The sequence below is a fragment of the Urocitellus parryii genome, chromosome 8 (genome assembly GCF_045843805.1).
Source record: "Urocitellus parryii isolate mUroPar1 chromosome 8, mUroPar1.hap1, whole genome shotgun sequence".
Classification (NCBI taxonomy): Eukaryota; Metazoa; Chordata; class Mammalia; order Rodentia; family Sciuridae; genus Urocitellus; species Urocitellus parryii.
The window spans coordinates 13,999,462-14,018,367 of record NC_135538.1 but is presented as its reverse complement, the minus strand read 5'-3'; the positions used below and the strand labels follow the sequence as shown (position 1 = coordinate 14,018,367).

The 18,906-nt window shown below is 40.0% G+C and overlaps 1 protein-coding gene across 1 annotated transcript in view; it reads right to left on the bottom strand.

Moving 5' to 3' along the window:
• Positions 1–18,906, bottom strand: part of Syne1 (spectrin repeat containing nuclear envelope protein 1) — a 419,401-nt gene that overhangs the window by 192,426 nt on the left and 208,069 nt on the right. The window contains exons 57-66 of the mRNA XM_077802046.1: positions 17,094–17,230; positions 16,389–16,566; positions 14,019–14,201; positions 10,959–11,102; positions 10,450–10,605; positions 8,898–9,062; positions 7,343–7,515; positions 5,885–6,038; positions 3,235–3,378; positions 2,273–2,437 (exon numbers count right to left, since the gene is read on the bottom strand). Of these exons, the coding sequence (XP_077658172.1) occupies positions 2,273–2,437; positions 3,235–3,378; positions 5,885–6,038; positions 7,343–7,515; positions 8,898–9,062; positions 10,450–10,605; positions 10,959–11,102; positions 14,019–14,201; positions 16,389–16,566; positions 17,094–17,230 (1,599 nt within the window). The remainder of the gene's footprint in view (positions 1–2,272; positions 2,438–3,234; positions 3,379–5,884; positions 6,039–7,342; positions 7,516–8,897; positions 9,063–10,449; positions 10,606–10,958; positions 11,103–14,018; positions 14,202–16,388; positions 16,567–17,093; positions 17,231–18,906) is intronic.

The window sequence follows — 18,906 nt, the reverse complement described above, 5'->3', positions numbered from 1 at the left end:
AATGATGTAATGTGACTGTGTAGGTACACAGAAAAAGAACAACAATCCATATGGGAAAACTGTCATCCAAATGACCACAAATACAGTAATTGTGTTCCAAAATTCTTAGACTATGTCCAAGGTAGTTTTTTGTAATCTTTTTTCCTAATTCAAGGTCAGTGGATTTTTTATAAAAAGGGCCTGACAGTAAGAATTTTAGGTTCTATGGGCCTTTTGGTCTATGCTACAACCGCTTTGCCAGTGCACCAGTTTTACAGCTGCAGATAGCACATGAAGGAAGGTGGTGGTGGGGTTCTAGAAGCACTCTACTTAAAACACAGACCTTAGAGCCAGGAGCTGGAGTGAACTGATCACTGCCCTGGTTTATTAAATATTCCTAGTATATCACCCTTCCTGTATATGATAAGATAGTTTAATCTATTAAACAAATCATCATCCTCCAAGGAAAATTCTTATATTTCCAATATCTCAGGTATTTATGCTGACAAGAAAACAGTTTGATACTTAGATATAGATAAATGTTCTATGACTCAAATTAGGGCTTTGGTTCATATAAAGTAACTCCTGCTTATGGGCCATGTTGCTGGCGGATCCCTGCACCACTGCAGGAGGACAGCAGGATCCTGAAGGAGTTCTGTTCCCACCTGGAGCATCACAGTGCTCCACCACTGCTTCCTGCCTCTGCGTCCTCCATGCTTATGAACACATGTAGTGACCCAAATGTGACAGTGTAAGAATTAACGATCGGGAAGCCAGAGGTTGGAGTTAGGTTTGAGCAATTAATCTGACTGAAGTGCAATGTATTCTTGTGACCAGAAACAAGAGAAACATCTGGTAACTTGTTGGCCCAATTCCTTTGCCTGTCCGGAGTGAAGTGCTGAGAGGGTTATTCACAGAAAACAGTTAACAGTACTCAAATAAATTACAGCAGCTAAGCCTGGAGGATTAGGACATCTTATTCTTTTAAGGTAGGATGAATAAGACCCTTGAGCAAGCACACAAAATTGTCACCCTTCTAACTTCTATTTGTTTATTTTGTGAATAAACCAGATATTTAAATAAAGATTCCCTCCCTTCTCACTTAACCTGCATAATGACTTTGTAGCTGAAATTGTCAGGGTTCTCTTGGGCCTAAAGTCACATAATGAGGCAGGTCCTACCAAGGATGAGAGCTCAAACTTGCTATCCAAAACTTGTTCTTTTGATATCATACAACACCAAAACCCAACAGAAATAAAATTTTATATACCCATGATAACCATGAAAGCCCCTTATTTTCCATCTTGTCCAAGTTGAAGGGACATCTTTCCCAATTATGAACCAGTTCAAATCCTGCCTGACAGCTCGTTAGGAGGTTGTACACAATACTGATGGGGCATGGAGTGGTCTCATTGACTCTTCTCCAAATCTCTATCATGTATTCCTGGGAACCCCTTCTTGGGGCATGCCACTGACTCCTCCCCACCTCTCATGGTAAGATTAAGGGCCCCCTCTTTGATGACACCATAAGATCCCTTGCATTAGTGTATGTTGGCCTTACTTCATTATTATAGCTGTCTACCTTATGGGTTTGGATTACTTACCAGATTGCAAATTCCTCAAAGGAAGATATAGATATAATAACTCAATCATTTGTACCTGAAGAAACTAGTAAGGCATCTGCATTCTGTTAGGTATTCAATGAATGGAAGGAATGAGTAAATAGAAATGTTACTACCCCTTTCCCCAATGTCTGACATCTCACCGTAGATTGCAGCTAATTGGCCTGAGTGCCAATAATTTTTCTAGCTCTTCTAGTTCTTATTCTAGAACTCTGACCCTGGGTCTATATCTTCAGCAATGTGGAAGGTTCTTCTTGAAACCAGATTGTCCAAGATATTTCTACCAGTTTGTCTCAGAGTAGCATCACATTTCATCAATTCCTGTGTATGTCCCACATATAAGACTCTTTCAGGGACTCACAAAGCAGGAGTGTCAGTCACTACCATATTCTAGATCTCTGGCCACTCCTGTTAGGGGGCACCTTGGTAGTGGGCTGAATAGCCCAACAGCCAGTCCTGCTGGTCTAAACTGCCCACAAAATGATCAACTCACATTTATTACCAAACTCCCGGAATGCTCTGGATCAAACATTACCAGGACTGTAGTTAATATGCATAAAGCTCTCTATAGGACTCAAAGTCACATTATGTCAAGGTTCTATTGCTCAAAAAAAAAAATAATTCCACATTCAGAAGGAAGAATCTTTGTTTTAGGATAAAATAGATTTTACCTGAAGGTCCCGCAAGGTTGTCTCATGGGTGTGCGCATCACCCTCTAGAACTGAGTATCCGTCTAGCTTTTCTTGTTCTTGTCCCAGCCACACCTGAAAGGCCTGTAGGTCTCTCTGATACTCTTGGTGCAGACGAACCAGTTTTTCAGATTTGGTAACCACTTCCTGCAATTAGCATTTAGAAGAATTTAGAGAGAAAGCAATGCATTATGATGCATAGTCTCAAAGTGCCCTATGAATCTATTTTTGGAATTTTAGAAAAGCACAATTTTTAAATCATTAGAATATGAATGCTTTCCTAGAAGAATAAGACTTTAAATTTTATTTGCAAAATAAAGAGACAAATATTTCAGGAATTAAAATGGATTTTAAGATCAGTTTGTTGAATTAACTCCCTGATCTCTCATTTTTTTTTTGTGAAACATTACACAGAATTTTTCCTTTTCATAAAAATTCACTTTTGTTAATGATGAAAATTGAATATTTTATATTGTGCCTTAGATGAGAATTTGGACTCATTTTGGATTTACTTTTCTAAACTCTGTCAAATAAGGTAGGATATGTTCTTAAAAAGTGTTTTAATTCTCTTCATATGGTCTATTTGAAAAATGATAAATATTATGATTATTTCTTACTTTAAAAAATTCTCATTTTTCGATAGACTATAGCATTTATAAATTTTCATTATAAAGCTCCAACAAATTTTTGTCAAATTGGTACATTTCTAGAAATTTTTAGAGAAATTATTTCTACTTCAGCAATTTTCATAAATGCTTACAATATTTTGAAAGTTTTTGTTTGGTTTTGCCAGAGATGCACTTAAAATCTTAAAATCCATTTTGTTTCTATTGTTCTATCTGGTCTTACAAGGGTGTCATTACTGAACATCAGTGAGCCTTGAAATAAGCACAGCTCCAAACACCCCCGTTTGGGTGGGTCTCCAGGAGCCTGGTTAGCCATACCTTGGCTCTCTCTTTGATTGTTTGGTATCGTTCCTGCAGATCCTGGAGTTCTAACTGGGTGACATAGTGCTCTGTCATGCCTGCGCCTTTGACTTCAATGGTCTCCAGCAGGCTGCTATGACTCAATACTTCTTCATTTAACAACTAGAGAACATTTAAAATAAATAAATAAAACAGTTACTCCCTGTAACACTGTATCAGTGATACTGCTAAACCTAAATTACTTCAAGTACGTAGTTGACAAGTGACCTCAAGTCACCCATCTACCCATCCATCTATCATTTTACACATCTAAATGATATAGATACACATGTGAATGTATATAGGCTTATCTGTCTTTGTGTATATTTCATATCTGCTCCGGATCTTAAGATACTATTTTGCAATTGACTACTTTAAATTTCTACTTGGCTATCTCAAACTTAATCTCTCCATAAATGGGCTGCTCAGTTCTGCCCCATCCCCATTCTGCCCCAGCTCCTGTACAATGCACTTCCCCTTCAACCTCTTTTTCAAACAGTAAAAGCTACCACTTCCTCCCAGATGGCTAATCCAGAAATCTGGAAGTCTTCAGTTGTTCCTGCCTCTCCACCCTTCTATCCATAAGGAAGCCCTGTTAGTTCCCCCTGCCAGGAGATCATGATATTGTCCCCACATCTACTGTAAGCTCCCTAGCCCAGGTGCCCTCATCCTTCACTGGGACTTTGCAGCTGTTTCCTAGACAGAGTTCCTGCCACCAATTCTTGCCCCAACCTCTGTCCCATACTCCCCACAGAATGTTTCAGGATTGATAAATAAAACATATTACTCCCCAGCTTAAAATACCAGTTATCTCCCCATCTGTGGCAGGACCCAGTAGAAAACCCTCAGGGTCACCACCATGGAATTACATGTGATCAGGTCCCTGCCGGACCCGATCACCCCGTGGCACCTTTGCCTGCTGCTCTCGGGTCCAGCAGTACACTGCCTTCCTCCGCATCACTGATTGCACCAGGTCCTTGCTTCTGTCAGGGCCTGTGCCCATTCTACTTAATCTGTCTAGAATTGTCTTTCCCCAACTGCCTCCCAGACTAGTTTCTCTTTGCTAAGTCTTTTAGGGCTTAGTGTACATTCTGTTTCAGAGAGATGTTCCTGTTTCAGACCATCCCTGTGCCTTGATCTCAAAAAATCTACATTAGCCCTTTCCAAATTACTTCCTCTCACATTCCATAGTATTAGCTTACTAGTTATTTATGGATTCGTTTACTTATTGCTTGGTGTATACGTTTCCAGTAGAACCCAGCTTTGCCTGTTTTATTCACCTAGAATGCAGCAGAATACCTGCCTACAGCAACTTCTCAATAAATACTGATTGAAATAGATATATAATTTAATTAATTAGCTGATTAATTATTTTAATAGGTAATAAATTATGAAGCAGAAAATTATGATGATACTAATTTACAGATGCATAAAGAGACCTAGAATATTAAGGGACTTGCATAGGTTACATAAGAACATTTAGTCGTTCAAATGACTTCCACTCATCATTTGCTTGGCATCTGAAAAAGAGCCAAATGCTTAGGAGGAAACAAAATTAAGCACCTCTAACCACTGAGGGAGAGGGACACAAAATTTACAAAGAGATATGATGTAAGTGCTCTGAGAGAATAGAACAATCTGGGCTGGGTTAGGGGTACTGCAGCCAGAACAATTTCTGGACTAATTCAGAAAGGTCAGTGGAGGCTGTCAGGTGCAGAGGCAAAGTGAGGAGGCCTCAAGGAGGGAAGAGATTGCATGAGATTCAGTAAGAGAGGAGAGGGCAGAAGAGGAGGAGAGAAAGATGGCAGAGGAGATTAAAACAATCCTTACAGACCTTGGGGGAGACTAATGTTATCTTAGAGGCAAGTGGAAGGGAGGTGAGATGTTCACCTTGATACTAAGATAACAGGAGATGGAGACAAGAAGCAAGGTGAGAAATTAGGGTGTACTGGAGTTGGGGAGAACGGATGGATCAGCAGGATTAGTGGTGATGTGACTGAGGAGGAGGAAGGAGGAGCCTGGGAAAATGAGTCAGTATCTTCAGTATGGAACCATCTACAAGAATCAAACTGAGAGTACAAAAGCTGAAGAATTTCAGTGCGGAAGGTAATAAGGTCAGCTTAGGACATGATATTCCAACACACATGCTCTGGAGCAGGGTTGTAGCCACAAATAAAAGGTTTCCCCAAGTTTATGTTTGACTTATTAATGAAATAGTTTAAAGATCATGCCCTTAATATTATTTATTTTAAAAAATCTTCACATGCAGTCCTATACTAATATGAAAATGTTATGAAAAAGTGCACGTAGGTAGTAATTCAAAAGGACCTGATAAAAAGAAGCATTTTACTTCCTGGTGGTGAACAGTAGAGGATATGAAAAGGTCTTATAAGTGGCTAAATTTTAAATGGTGTGTGTCCCCAAATATAGGTGTACATGACTTTCCTAGCAGAGGAATTTTTTACTAAGAAAATAATGACAAGTTAAGAAGCCATTAGAAATGATAGTACAAGGCCAAAATATAATCTCTCTATGTGTGCAGTCCTGGCACGCAGGTAACATTTTTATCTGACTGTGGTATCCTAAAAATCCCATAGGAGATCCTTGGCACCTGAAGTCCAGCTCTAACCTTGGCTTTGCCGAGCGCAGTCACCTTCTCCCGCAGCTCCGCACACTGCCTTTCAGACTCATTGAGGCTGGCTTCCACACCGTCCATCCAGCTGGAAAACTGCCGGACGTCGTCCTGATAGCTTGTCCATTTAGAAAGAGCTCCTTCAAGCTGACTGAAAAGGATTTGAAAAGAAAATATCCTTACTGAGAGTCCTTAGGAGCTGACTTTTGTCACTGTGCCTCTTGTGTCCACTCCAGTCAGCAGAGGATCCAGAGACCCAGGATAGGGGCAGACTGGCGAGTGAGCAGCTTGCCTGGGCTCATCGAATGCAGGTCTAGCTCCCCAGAGCAAAGGCCCTCAGGAAGAGCAGGACTTTTCTGTTGAGCTGAAACTCTGGGCACAAAGAAAACCAACACTCAACTCTATCAAGTCCAGCAAGACATTCAGAGCAGGAGACAAATGAACTGTACACAAACCCACGAGGCAGGAAAGAAAGAAGGAAGAAAAAGCATAGTAGCCATGTTTCATGAGATTTAAAAGTCATTAAAACACCAGGGGAAAATAGGGTAACAGTCCTTCAAGTAAATACTAACAATTATTTCTCTTGCAGAAAAGTACTTCTTTGTGTCCATACGTATGCTATGTACCTAATTCCTTTCATCCTATGAATTCCATTCACCATCTGAGCCTGATTTTCCTGCTGCAAGTTGACTGCCTCTGTGGCAGGTGCTGTCAGTGCCTTGTCCTCATCCTCAGACCCCCAGTGCTCTGTTCTGCCAGTCCCTAGCTCTCTCAGCCTTAGGATGTTCTCTCATCCCTGATCCACCCTCAGAGTGAAGGCACTGCCGACGAGGAGTGCCAGGGGACTGTCACCCTGGGGCCAGCCCTCCTCCACCCTTTTGACTCATGGGAGTGTGTCTGCAAATGCCTCTGCTCTTGTGCCTTTGGGTGGGATGACTCTGAGGCACATGCTGTGCAACAGTTCCCTGTGTCACCCAGCCAGGTGAGTTCCTGGTGACCCACGTGGCAACCTGTTGGATAATACACCCTTTAATGCCTGCCTCCCTTACTTGGCTTTCTTTCCCACGCCTAGCTAGTATCTCCAGGGGTCATCTCCCTCATAAATACTCAGTTTTAATCAAAGTATTTCTCTAATACAAAGCACTTATTTATTTTTTTATTTTAAACAGCAAACAATAACAGTTAGTTTAGTTAGTTATACGAAAATGTAGTCATAGTACTGTAGTGCAACGTAAATGCAAGGTTATACTTGCTAGTTTCTTTTGCTATGAGAAGAGAGAGAGAAGGAAAAAGGGGTAGGGGGAGGGGAAAGACAGAAGGAAGGGAGGGAGGAAAGGAGGGAGGGAGGGAGGGAGGGAGGAAGGAAAGGGCAGGAGCCACAGAACAGCCTGTTACTGAAACATTAAGCTGATCCTTCAGTAAGGCTTGCCAGTGCTTGGGTGTAGTTTTACTTACCTTTTACAACGAATGGCTGCAGACAAGAGGGATGCCCACCTCTCCTTCACAGCCTGCAGCTGCTGCTGGATGGCAGGAACGCCTTCTGGAGAAGTGTTCTGCAGGACATATTCCCCCCTGGTCACTATCATTTTCATCTGAATCTCTTTTTCCTGTTTCACTGATAGCAGAGCCTGTAGAAACAAATACAGAATCCCCTTGTCATTCGCATGTTAAATATGCAACAGCTTCAAATATTTCAGAGCTCCTGAAAGTGGCATATGCAACTATGCCATGGAGGCCCCATGGGAAGTCAGATGCTGGTGAGTGCCAGGAGCCAGTCACCAGATATCCGCTGGTCTCTAAGTGGCCTGGGCATTGAAGGTTTTGATTTTTCTCTGAATGATGCCTTCCTTCCACTGACGTTTTATGTTCCTAGTTTTAACAAGGGGAAGAAAGTCTATATTTCAGTAGCATGCATGAATTCTCAAAGGTCACAGGATGCAGAGCTTATAAATGTTGAGATTCTAACGCACACTTCTATAGAAATAGATTCTGTGCTCCAAGTTCTTCATAAGCCTTATTCTTTCTCATGTGAGAAGGAAGTTTAAATTCAAAGTTATAAAGTTGGTAGTGTCATCCAAAGGCAAAGCTGCTTCTCTGCTCTTTGTCTGGATTTTCACAACCCTCCCCGCCCCAGTCCTGGTTCAGCCTCTCATGGCCCCTGAGTCTGCTACAGAAAGAAGGGACTGCTACCAACTTCTTATGTCACGTTGGCTCTTTCTCTTGCTCATACTTGCCGCCTCCCTGGTGCCATTCTCAAATCTCCATTCAATCACCTTTGCCAGGATAACTCCCTCCATGATTCTTAAAAACTTGGGTAGGAACCTGATTTTCTAAGAAACCTGCTCCACTTCTCAGCTCTCTCCCCCCTTGCATAGTTCCACACCTGAGTGTCCATGACACCCATACACACATCCCCATCTGTTATTGTCCCCTGCATTTCAACCTCAGTCTCAATGAGATTCCTGAGGACAAAGGCCACTTCTTACTCATGTCTGATTTCTTGGTTTCAAGACACAGTGCCAGTCTTCTGCAAGGCGCCCAGGGGATATGAATGAAAGGTATGACTAGGAATGAAGGTAGATTAATTGTTTTCATCACAAATGCTACATAGAACTGATACCTTAGGATAGGAGGAGACTAACTGACACAGGCAGGCAAATGTGTTGAATAAGGTGGACAATGTTTAGCCCTCTAAAAAGTTTCATTGAAATATTTTCTTAAAATAAATGGGTCATATAATTTTAAACTAGCTTCTTATTTGGATATCGAGCAAGCAGCCACAGTAGGTTTTATTTTGTATTTTGTTAAGCATTTTTAGGCAAATATATCTAGGGTCAAATGATCCATGAATGCTTGGGCATGATCATAATAAGCAAATGGTATCACACCCACAAAATATTCTGAGACTTCTATTAGACACAGTGTGATCTGATCAGACCAGGTAGAAGGAAACTTGAGAAATTTTGAGAAAAACAAATTCTGCAAGTCGGAGATCTCTTAAAATGCACACCTCAAGCTTGAGCATCCTGCTGTCCAACACGCTTTTGTCGGATGTTGGGTGACAGTAAGAATCCAGCATGTGAACGGTGTCTGTCATCCAGTCTTGCAACTCTTTAACCCCGAGGGAGAACTGATTGTGCTCTGCAACGATTCTGTCCAGTCTCGACACTTTCTCCTGGGAAAGACAGAGACAGGTTTTCACTCTCCACTCCCCACCCTGCACAGCCCAAACCTTTCTTTAATTGATGGAATTTCCTCCTAATGCCTCGTCATAGTAGTCTTCAGCTTTTGTTTATCACATCTGGCTCAACTGAAACCACCTACTCCTATTGACATACATTGTTTCAGTTTTAAAAAATAATTGCCTGAGATTTCACAGTATTTCTAAATTATATATATATATATATATATATAATAAAATATATTTTAGTTGATACATAATAATTGCACATATTTACAGAGTGCAGTGTGATATTTTAATACAGCTGAGACTACTCATGTTGTTTTATTTAATTATAGGTCATATCCAACATAGTGTAGACTTTATAAGGCTAGGATATAATTCTTAAAGCAAATACTTACTGCTTGTTAATATCTAAGTAAATACAAATGAATAAAAGTTGTTCATCATTCATTCTAATTTTAGGCATGTACCTGATTCTTGAAAAAATAAAAAAGGGACTTATTCATAGAGTAAATATGAGTATAAATGTAGAATATATCAGTGTGACTATCTCAATGATAGAAATATTTGAAAATTGAAGACTTAAATTATGAAGTTAAATTAAATTAGAAATAATGAAAATTGAAGACTTAAATTATCAGACTCAAATTATTTAAGTAAGTTTACTTAATAGTGAGGCCAAGGCAGGCCTGCAGCGTACCTGTGAATGGGTTTGCATCATGCTGGTTGACTGCTCTCGATGTGCCCTAGGGGGTCCCATTTACCTTTTTTCTAAGCTAGTTGAAGATATTTAATCAGTTATATAAATCACTGACAATTCTGAACTCTGCTTTAGAAACTAAACTGAAACTCTCAATCCGTATATCTTTGAGTACTATATAATGAATATGTGGAATTTAGGCAAACCAAAAAAGATTATTCCCAACTCATTACATTGAGTCTGATAAAATTTCAGCTGCTTTGAGTCCTTTTTTTTTTTTTTTTTTTTTTTTTTTTTGCTAACGGAATTTAATTCAAGGTGTTTTGGAACAAAAATTCTGACTTGTGCCTTATGTGTATGTCCTGAGTCTCCAAAATCAAAGCCCTGAAGAACATATCATTTCAGGAATAAAAATGAAGTATTTGTGGCATTTGTGGAGATAGGAATCCTCCTGGGTCTTTGAAACCTCTCTTCATGTTTTCAGAGAACCACACTATGAGGCACAGAACACATGATGCACTTGAATTGCAAGCCTGGGGAGATGGCTCTTGCATGTCTTACTGCTGAGTTGGAGATGCCCTCCTTGGGCGAGTCAGATGGACACCCTGCACAGCTCCAATCTGCAACACCAACATCGCTATGGCACTCAAACACAGCACACGGCAGGGCAGGCATTACCTTGGTTAGATTGCTTAGCGCTAGATACTGAGAAGACAGCTGCGACACTCTGTGCATAAAGCTCCTGCTGGCAGCTTGTCCTTCCCACAGCTGCTGAGCTTTCTCTTTCAGCCTGTTGAGCTGAGGCTCGTAGCAGTGAATTTCCTCAAGGACAGACTGAAAAGCACAAGCAAGTTACCATTCAGAGGCTGGGGGAAAGCACACGGCAGATGGATGGACAGAGCTCTGGACCACAGAACATGGAAATAAACACTGTCAAGCGATCGGCATCACCTGAAGGCCTTTGTATCTCCAAGCTACACACCAGTGGAGCACCATGGGGGAAGGAAACAAATCAAACCTCAAAGGAAAGGAGGAAAACATACAGTATCTGTCATAAAGAGGGAAGGGACAGACTACATCTCAAGGTGGCATAGTCTAACTCCAGGGTGCCCAGCATGCATCTGAATGCAGGCCTGGTGGACAGAGGAAGGGACAAAGATGCTCTCCAAGGCATCAGGTCTCATCACCTGGAGCTTCTGCTGCTCCCTCCTCTTGGCCGGCAGATCGTAGAGGCGGCTGCTGCTTTCCTGGACCAGCTTCTCAGTCTTACTCAGCCAGGTTTGCACAGGTTCTGCGCTTACCTCAAAGTCTTTCATTTGGATCTTTAGATTCTGCAGGGTTTTAGTATCAGGGGCAAAGCAAACAAAAGTCAAGCACCAACTTCTTTATTTGCAATTCAAAGCCTACTTCCCTCTGGAACCACCCCTACTGCCCATGTTCCCTGCTTCTGGGAGGTTTTGTTCTTCACGTTGATACCAGTATAATTTCTGAACATCCTTTAAGAACTTTCTATAGTTCTCCTGCTTAAAATATATGTTTCTATAACTTTTCTGAGCAAAACCCAAGAGATCACACCACCTTCTCACTTCTAGGCATTTGTTTTTATGCCAGTGGTTACAGATTTTTATCACAGACTGGCTGCACTGTGATTTTCACCTGCTGCAGGCTGGCTGGTCTCCATGCCTAGCTTATGAATCCTGGGAAGGGAGAATCTGTGCCTTGCACTTCCCAGGACACCCCATGGTACCTTGTAGAAGTATAAATCATCTATCTATCTATCTATCTATCTATCTATCTATCTATCTAATCTATCAATCAATCTAGTTTACATGTTTCTCATGTTCTCAGTGAAGTTTATTCTGATTTCAAAAGAGAAAATACCAAATAGTATGGTGTGCTTCTCATCTAAGAATGTTGTAAATACTCATAGACAGTCTGTGAGGAAACTATTAGCCCAAAAGTTAATAGCATGTCATTACAGTTCCATTTCACATTAGCAAAGATGTCTATGTCTGCTGTCCTTTACTTATAAAGTGCTAAATTGATGTGAATTTTAATGTTGTTTAGACTACTATGTGAACCAATTAAAGAGTTTAAAAATTAAATCAGCACTTCGGGATAGTTTTGTCCAAAAGCAAGTCTATAAAGTTAGTTGAAACATCTAAGTAGTACAGACTAACAGAGCCTGTGGGAGAATGCCCTAGGCCCCATCTGTGCCAGCCTGGGATATCTACTGTGAGGGGATACTGGTGACTCTATACTCACCTCTGAGGGAGATGGGTAGGCTATGGGAATACTTTGGAAAGTTAAGACATTAATAGTTGAATGTCTTACAGGCACACCAAATTTAATGTAAACTAAATTGAATGAATTATTATCCTTTCCATAATCATGTCTCAGTTGATGGCATCATCATCCATGCATTCTAGAAACTGAGGACTCAAACTGAACTTCTTCCATATGCCCCTTGTATAATTAACAACCAAATCCTGTTGAGCTTTACCTTGGGGGTGAATTTGTCATCCTGTTATTATTTCCTTAATTTGTTCCCTCATTTCTTTTAGCTGGACCATTATGAAAAGCTTTCTTTGGTCTTCCAGCTACTCACTATTCCCCATCTGGTCCATGCTGTGCTCAGTGAGCTAACAAGTTTATCTCTAGCTTAAAGACCTGCAGATTGCTGACTCAGCCTTTCTCAACCAGGTTCTAGGAGCAAATTAATTCTCAGTGCCCCAAAACATCCATGTTATGGAATGAATTTATTTTCTTCCTATGCCCTACAATAGGATGTTAGGTTTTATCCTTAGGAAAACTGTCTGGGTTCAGATAAGGAAGTCTAGTCAAGAGTCAAGGTCAAACTGCTTAGTACAAAAGATAGTTCACTGTCTGGCCTTAATCTTTGTCTCTGGTTTTATCTCTGTTGTTGCTGTAAAATTTCACATCAGTATCAGACTTCTCAACATCCCCCATTCATTGTTGGCACTCATGACACTTGGGCCCTGTGCATTCAATTCCTTCTAGGTGGAATTCATGCCCATGGTGGCAAATTCAAAGAATGCTTGGCCATCGGTATTCTGTTTAAATGTCACCTCTCCGGACACCTTCCTTGACTTCTCTAAATAGTCAGTGGCATCTGTCTATGAGTGACTTCTACCCCTGAACATGCCTATATTAGATTACAAATAGCTCTTTGGGGACTGTTACCCTTCCAGAAAGTAAACTCTCTGAGGCAAGGCAACAGATTGGCCCTCTCAGCCACACAGTGCCTGGCTTATCATAGTCATTATTCCTAATAGGACAGAAGGGAGAGAGGAAGGAAGGCATGGACCAAATCAAAGAGTTACACCCATCATGAAGAGAGGCAGATTAAGGAGACAGGCCCTTCTCCTCCTCTTCCTCTTTTTTCTTGAACAAGGTAATTTTGCAATCACAGTGGATGCTTCAGAGCTCAGGGCAATTACACTAAGGATTCCTACAGGGTTAGTGGTAGAATTTCGGGCACTGCACAATGGCTAGTAATCGAATGAGGCCTGCGATGGAAGAAAGGTAGCTGTTAGCATTGAGTTCCTGCGTTGGGAGAGAATTAAGGAAATACTCACTTTCTCTCCCTGAATAGTAGTTCTCTACAGTTATTTTTCCCTGCCCCACTAATTATGGTCATGATTACATTCAGGATCTATTTTTCCAGGAAGTATTGTTTTAAAAGGGAAAGATGTTCTCTTCTCCATGCCTCTGCATATTTTCCTTGAGAGAAGAGTTGATATGTTAAATAGATGATCGTAGAAGAACAAAACCTTTGCAGTGTGGCAGTGAGAACCCTGTGCTCATAATAAATGGTCTCTGTAGAAAATGAAAGGGCATCAACTTTCTCTCTTTGCACACTTAACCCCTAAAAAACCTACTACCTGATATTTGCATAAGTTACGTCCTCTCATAACTAGCATTTTGTAGCCATAAAGGAATATCTCCCAAACTTGAGTTACTTCAAATGAAACATTCAGTCCTGTGCTTAAATGTTCCCTAGTGAATGTGCTTGGGCAAGTTTGTGGTGAGAGGCCCTACAGTGCAGGAAGCCACCTCCTTCCTCAGGGTTGCTCACACTCCCAGCACTGAGCTGTCTCAGAGCTATTCAGTTGTCCATCAACATTCAAAGATCGGTGACTACAATTATTGACGAGGTCCTTGGACTCATTGAAACTATGTTTTAACTGACAACAAACAGGACCCTGCGGTTAGCCATATCATACCTCCAGGGCAGATTCCTTTTGGTGGAGGTTTGAATGAAAGCTCTTCCAATCTTCTTTTGCAGTTTCAACCTTGGCCTGGACACTTTTTGCTTTCTCTTTGGTCAGCAGAGCACTCAGAAGTTCTCCCTTCGATAGCATTGTGTTCAGCTTATGCTGCCCATTTTCACTTTCTGACGAAAACTCCTAGAAAGAAAAGAAAAATATGCTATATTTGAAAATTCTTTGATTTTTTTCCATGTATTTCTTAGTGTGAAGAAAAGAAATAAACTATTTTCATATGCTAAGTAACCTAGGTCTTCCTTTAATTGTCAAGTTGTAAGGTATTTTATTTATTAATATAAATCCTGGCTTATTCCAAAAAGGTTGTGAACTATGAGCTATTAAATAAAAAAATACACGAGAGGAAATGAGGATCAGGAGAAAATAAGAGTTGCAAAATGATCTCTGGCTAAGTTTACTTTACAAAATAATGCCCTGTAGTTCTGTGTAATTGGCGGAGCTTGATTTTGACTTTGACTCTGAGCATCCTAGCTTCCAAAACAAGAGTAAACACAACCAGGTACAGGACTGGACTCACAGGACCTGTGCAATACAAACCATCTGCTCCGCAGAAGCACAGCTGTTCCTAGAAGGAAATAGCAGATGAATTTCCCTGGGAATCTTAATGAAGTAAACACTGTTACATGGAGTAAATGGCACCATTATTAGCAGTTTATAAAAAGAGAACAGCAGAGTAATTTATAGGATTGTCTTTATGAAGGACAAGTCAATGGCATAATGCCAAGATTAACTCAACAGTGTGGCCACAGCATGTACTTTTCCCATGATGTGGCTGGATCCAAGGAGGGATCTCATCCTAAATAACAAAAACTCTACATTATACAGTAAATAGCCATTGACATTTTCAGGTGAAAATGTTGCATAATATTTTATACAATGGAAAAGACATGGAAAGCATAAGCTCAAGGTTATTTATTCTAGCAAGAAACAGAAGCATGGATGTTCTGTATTGTGGATTTTGATGAAAGAGGCTTGTTATAATTTGGGTGTAGTTTGTCTTCCAAGGATCCTGTATTGGAAGCTTGACCCTTGGTGTGGCAATATTAGGAGGTGAGCCTATTGCAAAGTAGGTCCCTGGGGACAGGCCTTGGGGAAATTCAGTTTGTTCTCTTGGGATCCAGAGTTAGTTCTCAGAAGAAGATTATTCTTAAGGGGTAAGTCTGGCTTCTTCCTAGTCTCTTTGGTTTCCTGTCTGATGATGAGGTCTCTTGTTCTTCCATGTGCTCCTGCCATTGTGGTGCCATTGCCATGAGATCCTCACTTAGAGCTGAGCTGACACCACTGCCATGACCATGAACCTTCAGAACTGTGAGCACAATAAACCTCTTTTATTTACAAAGTAGCCTACCTCAGGCATATCATTATAGTCATGAAAAATCAACTTATATAGAACCTTACCAGAACGATTGTTTTAATGGAGGTACTACCCCCATCCATGGGACTGGGTCAGAGAAAAGCCTAGCCTCAAAAATTATACTGAGTTTCTCCAGCACAGGCAAGTTGGTAATTGATGCTTGAAGATTCTACTCCCTAGCTTGGAGAAAAACTGGAAGAATTTTCAATGGGGAAAATTTTCAAAGCAAGAGTTATCTCATTATATTATGAACAAAAAAATTAAAAAGTCAAATGTATATGGACAGTACTACTTCAGAGATTGCTTCCAGCAAAGAAACTTCATCTGTGGGTACTTACACATGGTTTTTCTATGTACCTATGCCCTCTCTGGGGGAAAAAAACACTCAAATTTCATCAGCAATCACTCAAGACTGTTTGTAATCAGAAAAATCAGACATGCAAAAGCATGAAACACAATGTTACTGTGTACAAAAAAATGTTGGGGTTGAAGGTGGAGTGTGAGGTGGCACCACAAAGTTGAAGTTATTTGAAGGAAGACTAGGAAAAAAAAAAAAAACCTCCAAACTCAAGCAAAATCCAGCTGTAACTATTGCTGTTTTACATATCAGCTCTGTGACTTCATTAAAACTCTTTGACCCTATTTGTATATTGGAAATAAGAACCATAAGAACCTCACAGTTCCTAATGTGGTTGGAGTGAAAATTGAATGCAAAAATCCACTTGGAATGTACAGGCTCATTGCTCATTGCATACAAGAGCTTTGATTATCTCCTAACCTCTCATTAATACATAAAATAGCATGCATTTATGAATATAAATGGAATAGTTTCTTTTCCCTTGTTTCAAGTCAAGCACTTATTTGAAATTTGATTTTGTTAAGCAAAACTTTCATATGCAAGGCACATTTCTAATCTAATTAACCATTCTTATTAGAATTAACAGATAAATTCTTACCTGTATTTTCTGAAGACTTGTCGTCACTTCACTAATATTCTGAGGTATATCAAAACATTTGGCGGTAGTGACCTTTGCATTAACCAACCACTGCTGGAAATCCCGGAAGGCTTTTCTAAACCTTTGCTGCAAAATCTGTTCTTTATTCTGGCAGCCCTTGGATGCTTGCAAACAAAGACTGAAAAAAATGATTTAAAAACTGAATGAAAAGGAAAAAGATAAAATTGATTAAAATAATATTTGATAGAAATGAGTTCTTAGAATATACATTTATTTCTTTTAGTAATGTATTTTATGCTTAACTAAAATTATTATTGAAATCACACTTAAAATAGCTTCTACTTGGTCTACGTTTCCTCTTTCTTTCTTCTTTACTTTTTTTTTTTTTTTTCTCTTTTTGAGATGGGGTCTCACTATGTTGTCCAGGCTGATCTTAAACTCATGAGCTCATGTGATCTTCCACCTCAGTTGGAATATAGTAGCTGGGACTACAAGCATGTGCCACCATGCTCAGTTTAGCTCTAACTTTGTATAAAAATATTTTGAAGCTGAGATGGTGATGGTGCCTGTTGTCCCACCTCCTCCTGAGGCTAAGGCAGGAGGATCTCTTGAGAGCCAGGAATTTAAGACCAGCCCAGGCAGCATAGTGAGACATTAGAGAAAATAAAATAAACTATTTTGAACACCTGGAAGGTTCTTGCTCACCAGTTATATTCTTTAATCAAGCCAGAAACTTTCCCACTGTAAGTACTCAGGTCTCTGGAAAATCGACAAAGTTCATTGAGCTGAGACTTGAGATCCTCGGTTGTGGGCTCTGCTTTTTGTAGAGCATCTAGGATTTCCTAAGAGAGAAAAAAACAAGCATTTAAATTAAGTAATTTCCATATCCTCACATTATGCATGCACAAATCATTATTAGTGATTTAAATCATATAAATTATTAGTGAGGAACAAAATAATACAGTAAATTCGGTAAAGAAGTGAGGCCTATTTGTAGGACCTCACCTGTATTCTTTTCTAGCCACAAATATATACTTCAGCATCAAATGTAAAATAGTCAAGAGCTTAAGTGGTCAAATGACTCAAATTGAGATAAGAAAAAGAAAAAATATCCTAAATTATTAAAAATGGTCTGGTTAGATCATTAGGGGATGTGTATATTATGTAAAGGTAAAGAAAGATCATTTTGAAGAAAGCAACATTTATTTTAGATTAGCAATATACGTAGTAATTGATTTCATGGAGTACATACAATTAATTGACATTCAGAATTCTTTATAATCCACAGGTCTATCTAACTAAACTAGCAGTTCATTCATCTCCTAGTTTCATTCTTAAAGTCTATTATGTGTCCAGCATTTTCCTGGATTCTTGGGTACCTTTCCTCCAATAAATAAAGGAAGACTTCATAATTCAATTGATGAGAGAGAGATGTGGATAATCACAGTACTGTATGTACTTCATCCAAAATAAAGTCTCAGGGCTTGATGAGTACAACTCTGAAATCAAAACCATGGTCACCTGGTAATGCAGGACAATTTGCAATTACAGCATTCCTCCTATAGGACTGTCACAGGAGGAAATGAGCTCATGATGTCAAATACTTATCACAATTCCTGGCATACTGATAGACGCCTAATTAGCAAAATTAGTGGGAAAATGATTCCTGGATATTTAGATGAGACTAAGTGGATAGTGGTTATGAAAAATAAAAAGCTAAAATAAGTTAAGGAGGAAGGACCCACAGATGAGTAATGACTCAAATAGTGTTGCTGTTACTCTTATGATCCTCTGAGATATTTATTGAGATGGCCCAGATGATATTTTTAGACAAAGATATTTACTGAGATGATCCAGATCTGTAGAGAAACCACATCCCTCATCAACAGACCAGGTCTAGGCTGCAGCCTCATCCTGGTAAAGGGTACCACTGTCTTCCCCCTGCTGTGCATGAGATGTCTAAGGATCATCTTGGCCTTTCCCACGTGTGTCCCCTCTCACTCCATGCCAGCGATGCTCTAGTTGCACCTGAGTCCCTTCAATCACTCACTCCTTTTACATCTTCATCACATCATTCTGGAAATTCACAATGTACTACTCATTTCATTCCCGCTCTCTGGTTTCCTTTCCCAGATTTTGCTACCTCTTTGTAAAAGTCTGCATCTTGGGGCTGTCCCCCCACCTTCCTATTTGTCAAGTTGTACTCAGACCTTAGGATTCAGCTCAAGTCCCAGCTCCTCCAGGGATGCTCTGCACTCCTTCTTGCCTCCTGGAATTTCTCATCTGAGGATACACAGCACCTCATGGGCACTTGTTACAACGAGGGTCCCCACTGATTTTGTACCTGTTTGTCTTTTCACCTGAACTGTGGACATGAGCGCAGGGATGGGGTTCTCTTGGTTTTTCCACTCTTTATTTAGCTCAGTGACTGGATCAGAGCGTTTAAAACATTTTTATTTACAAAATTCACAAAAATAACCAGTTTCTCTGTGATACTCCAAATGTTCACATTTTATGT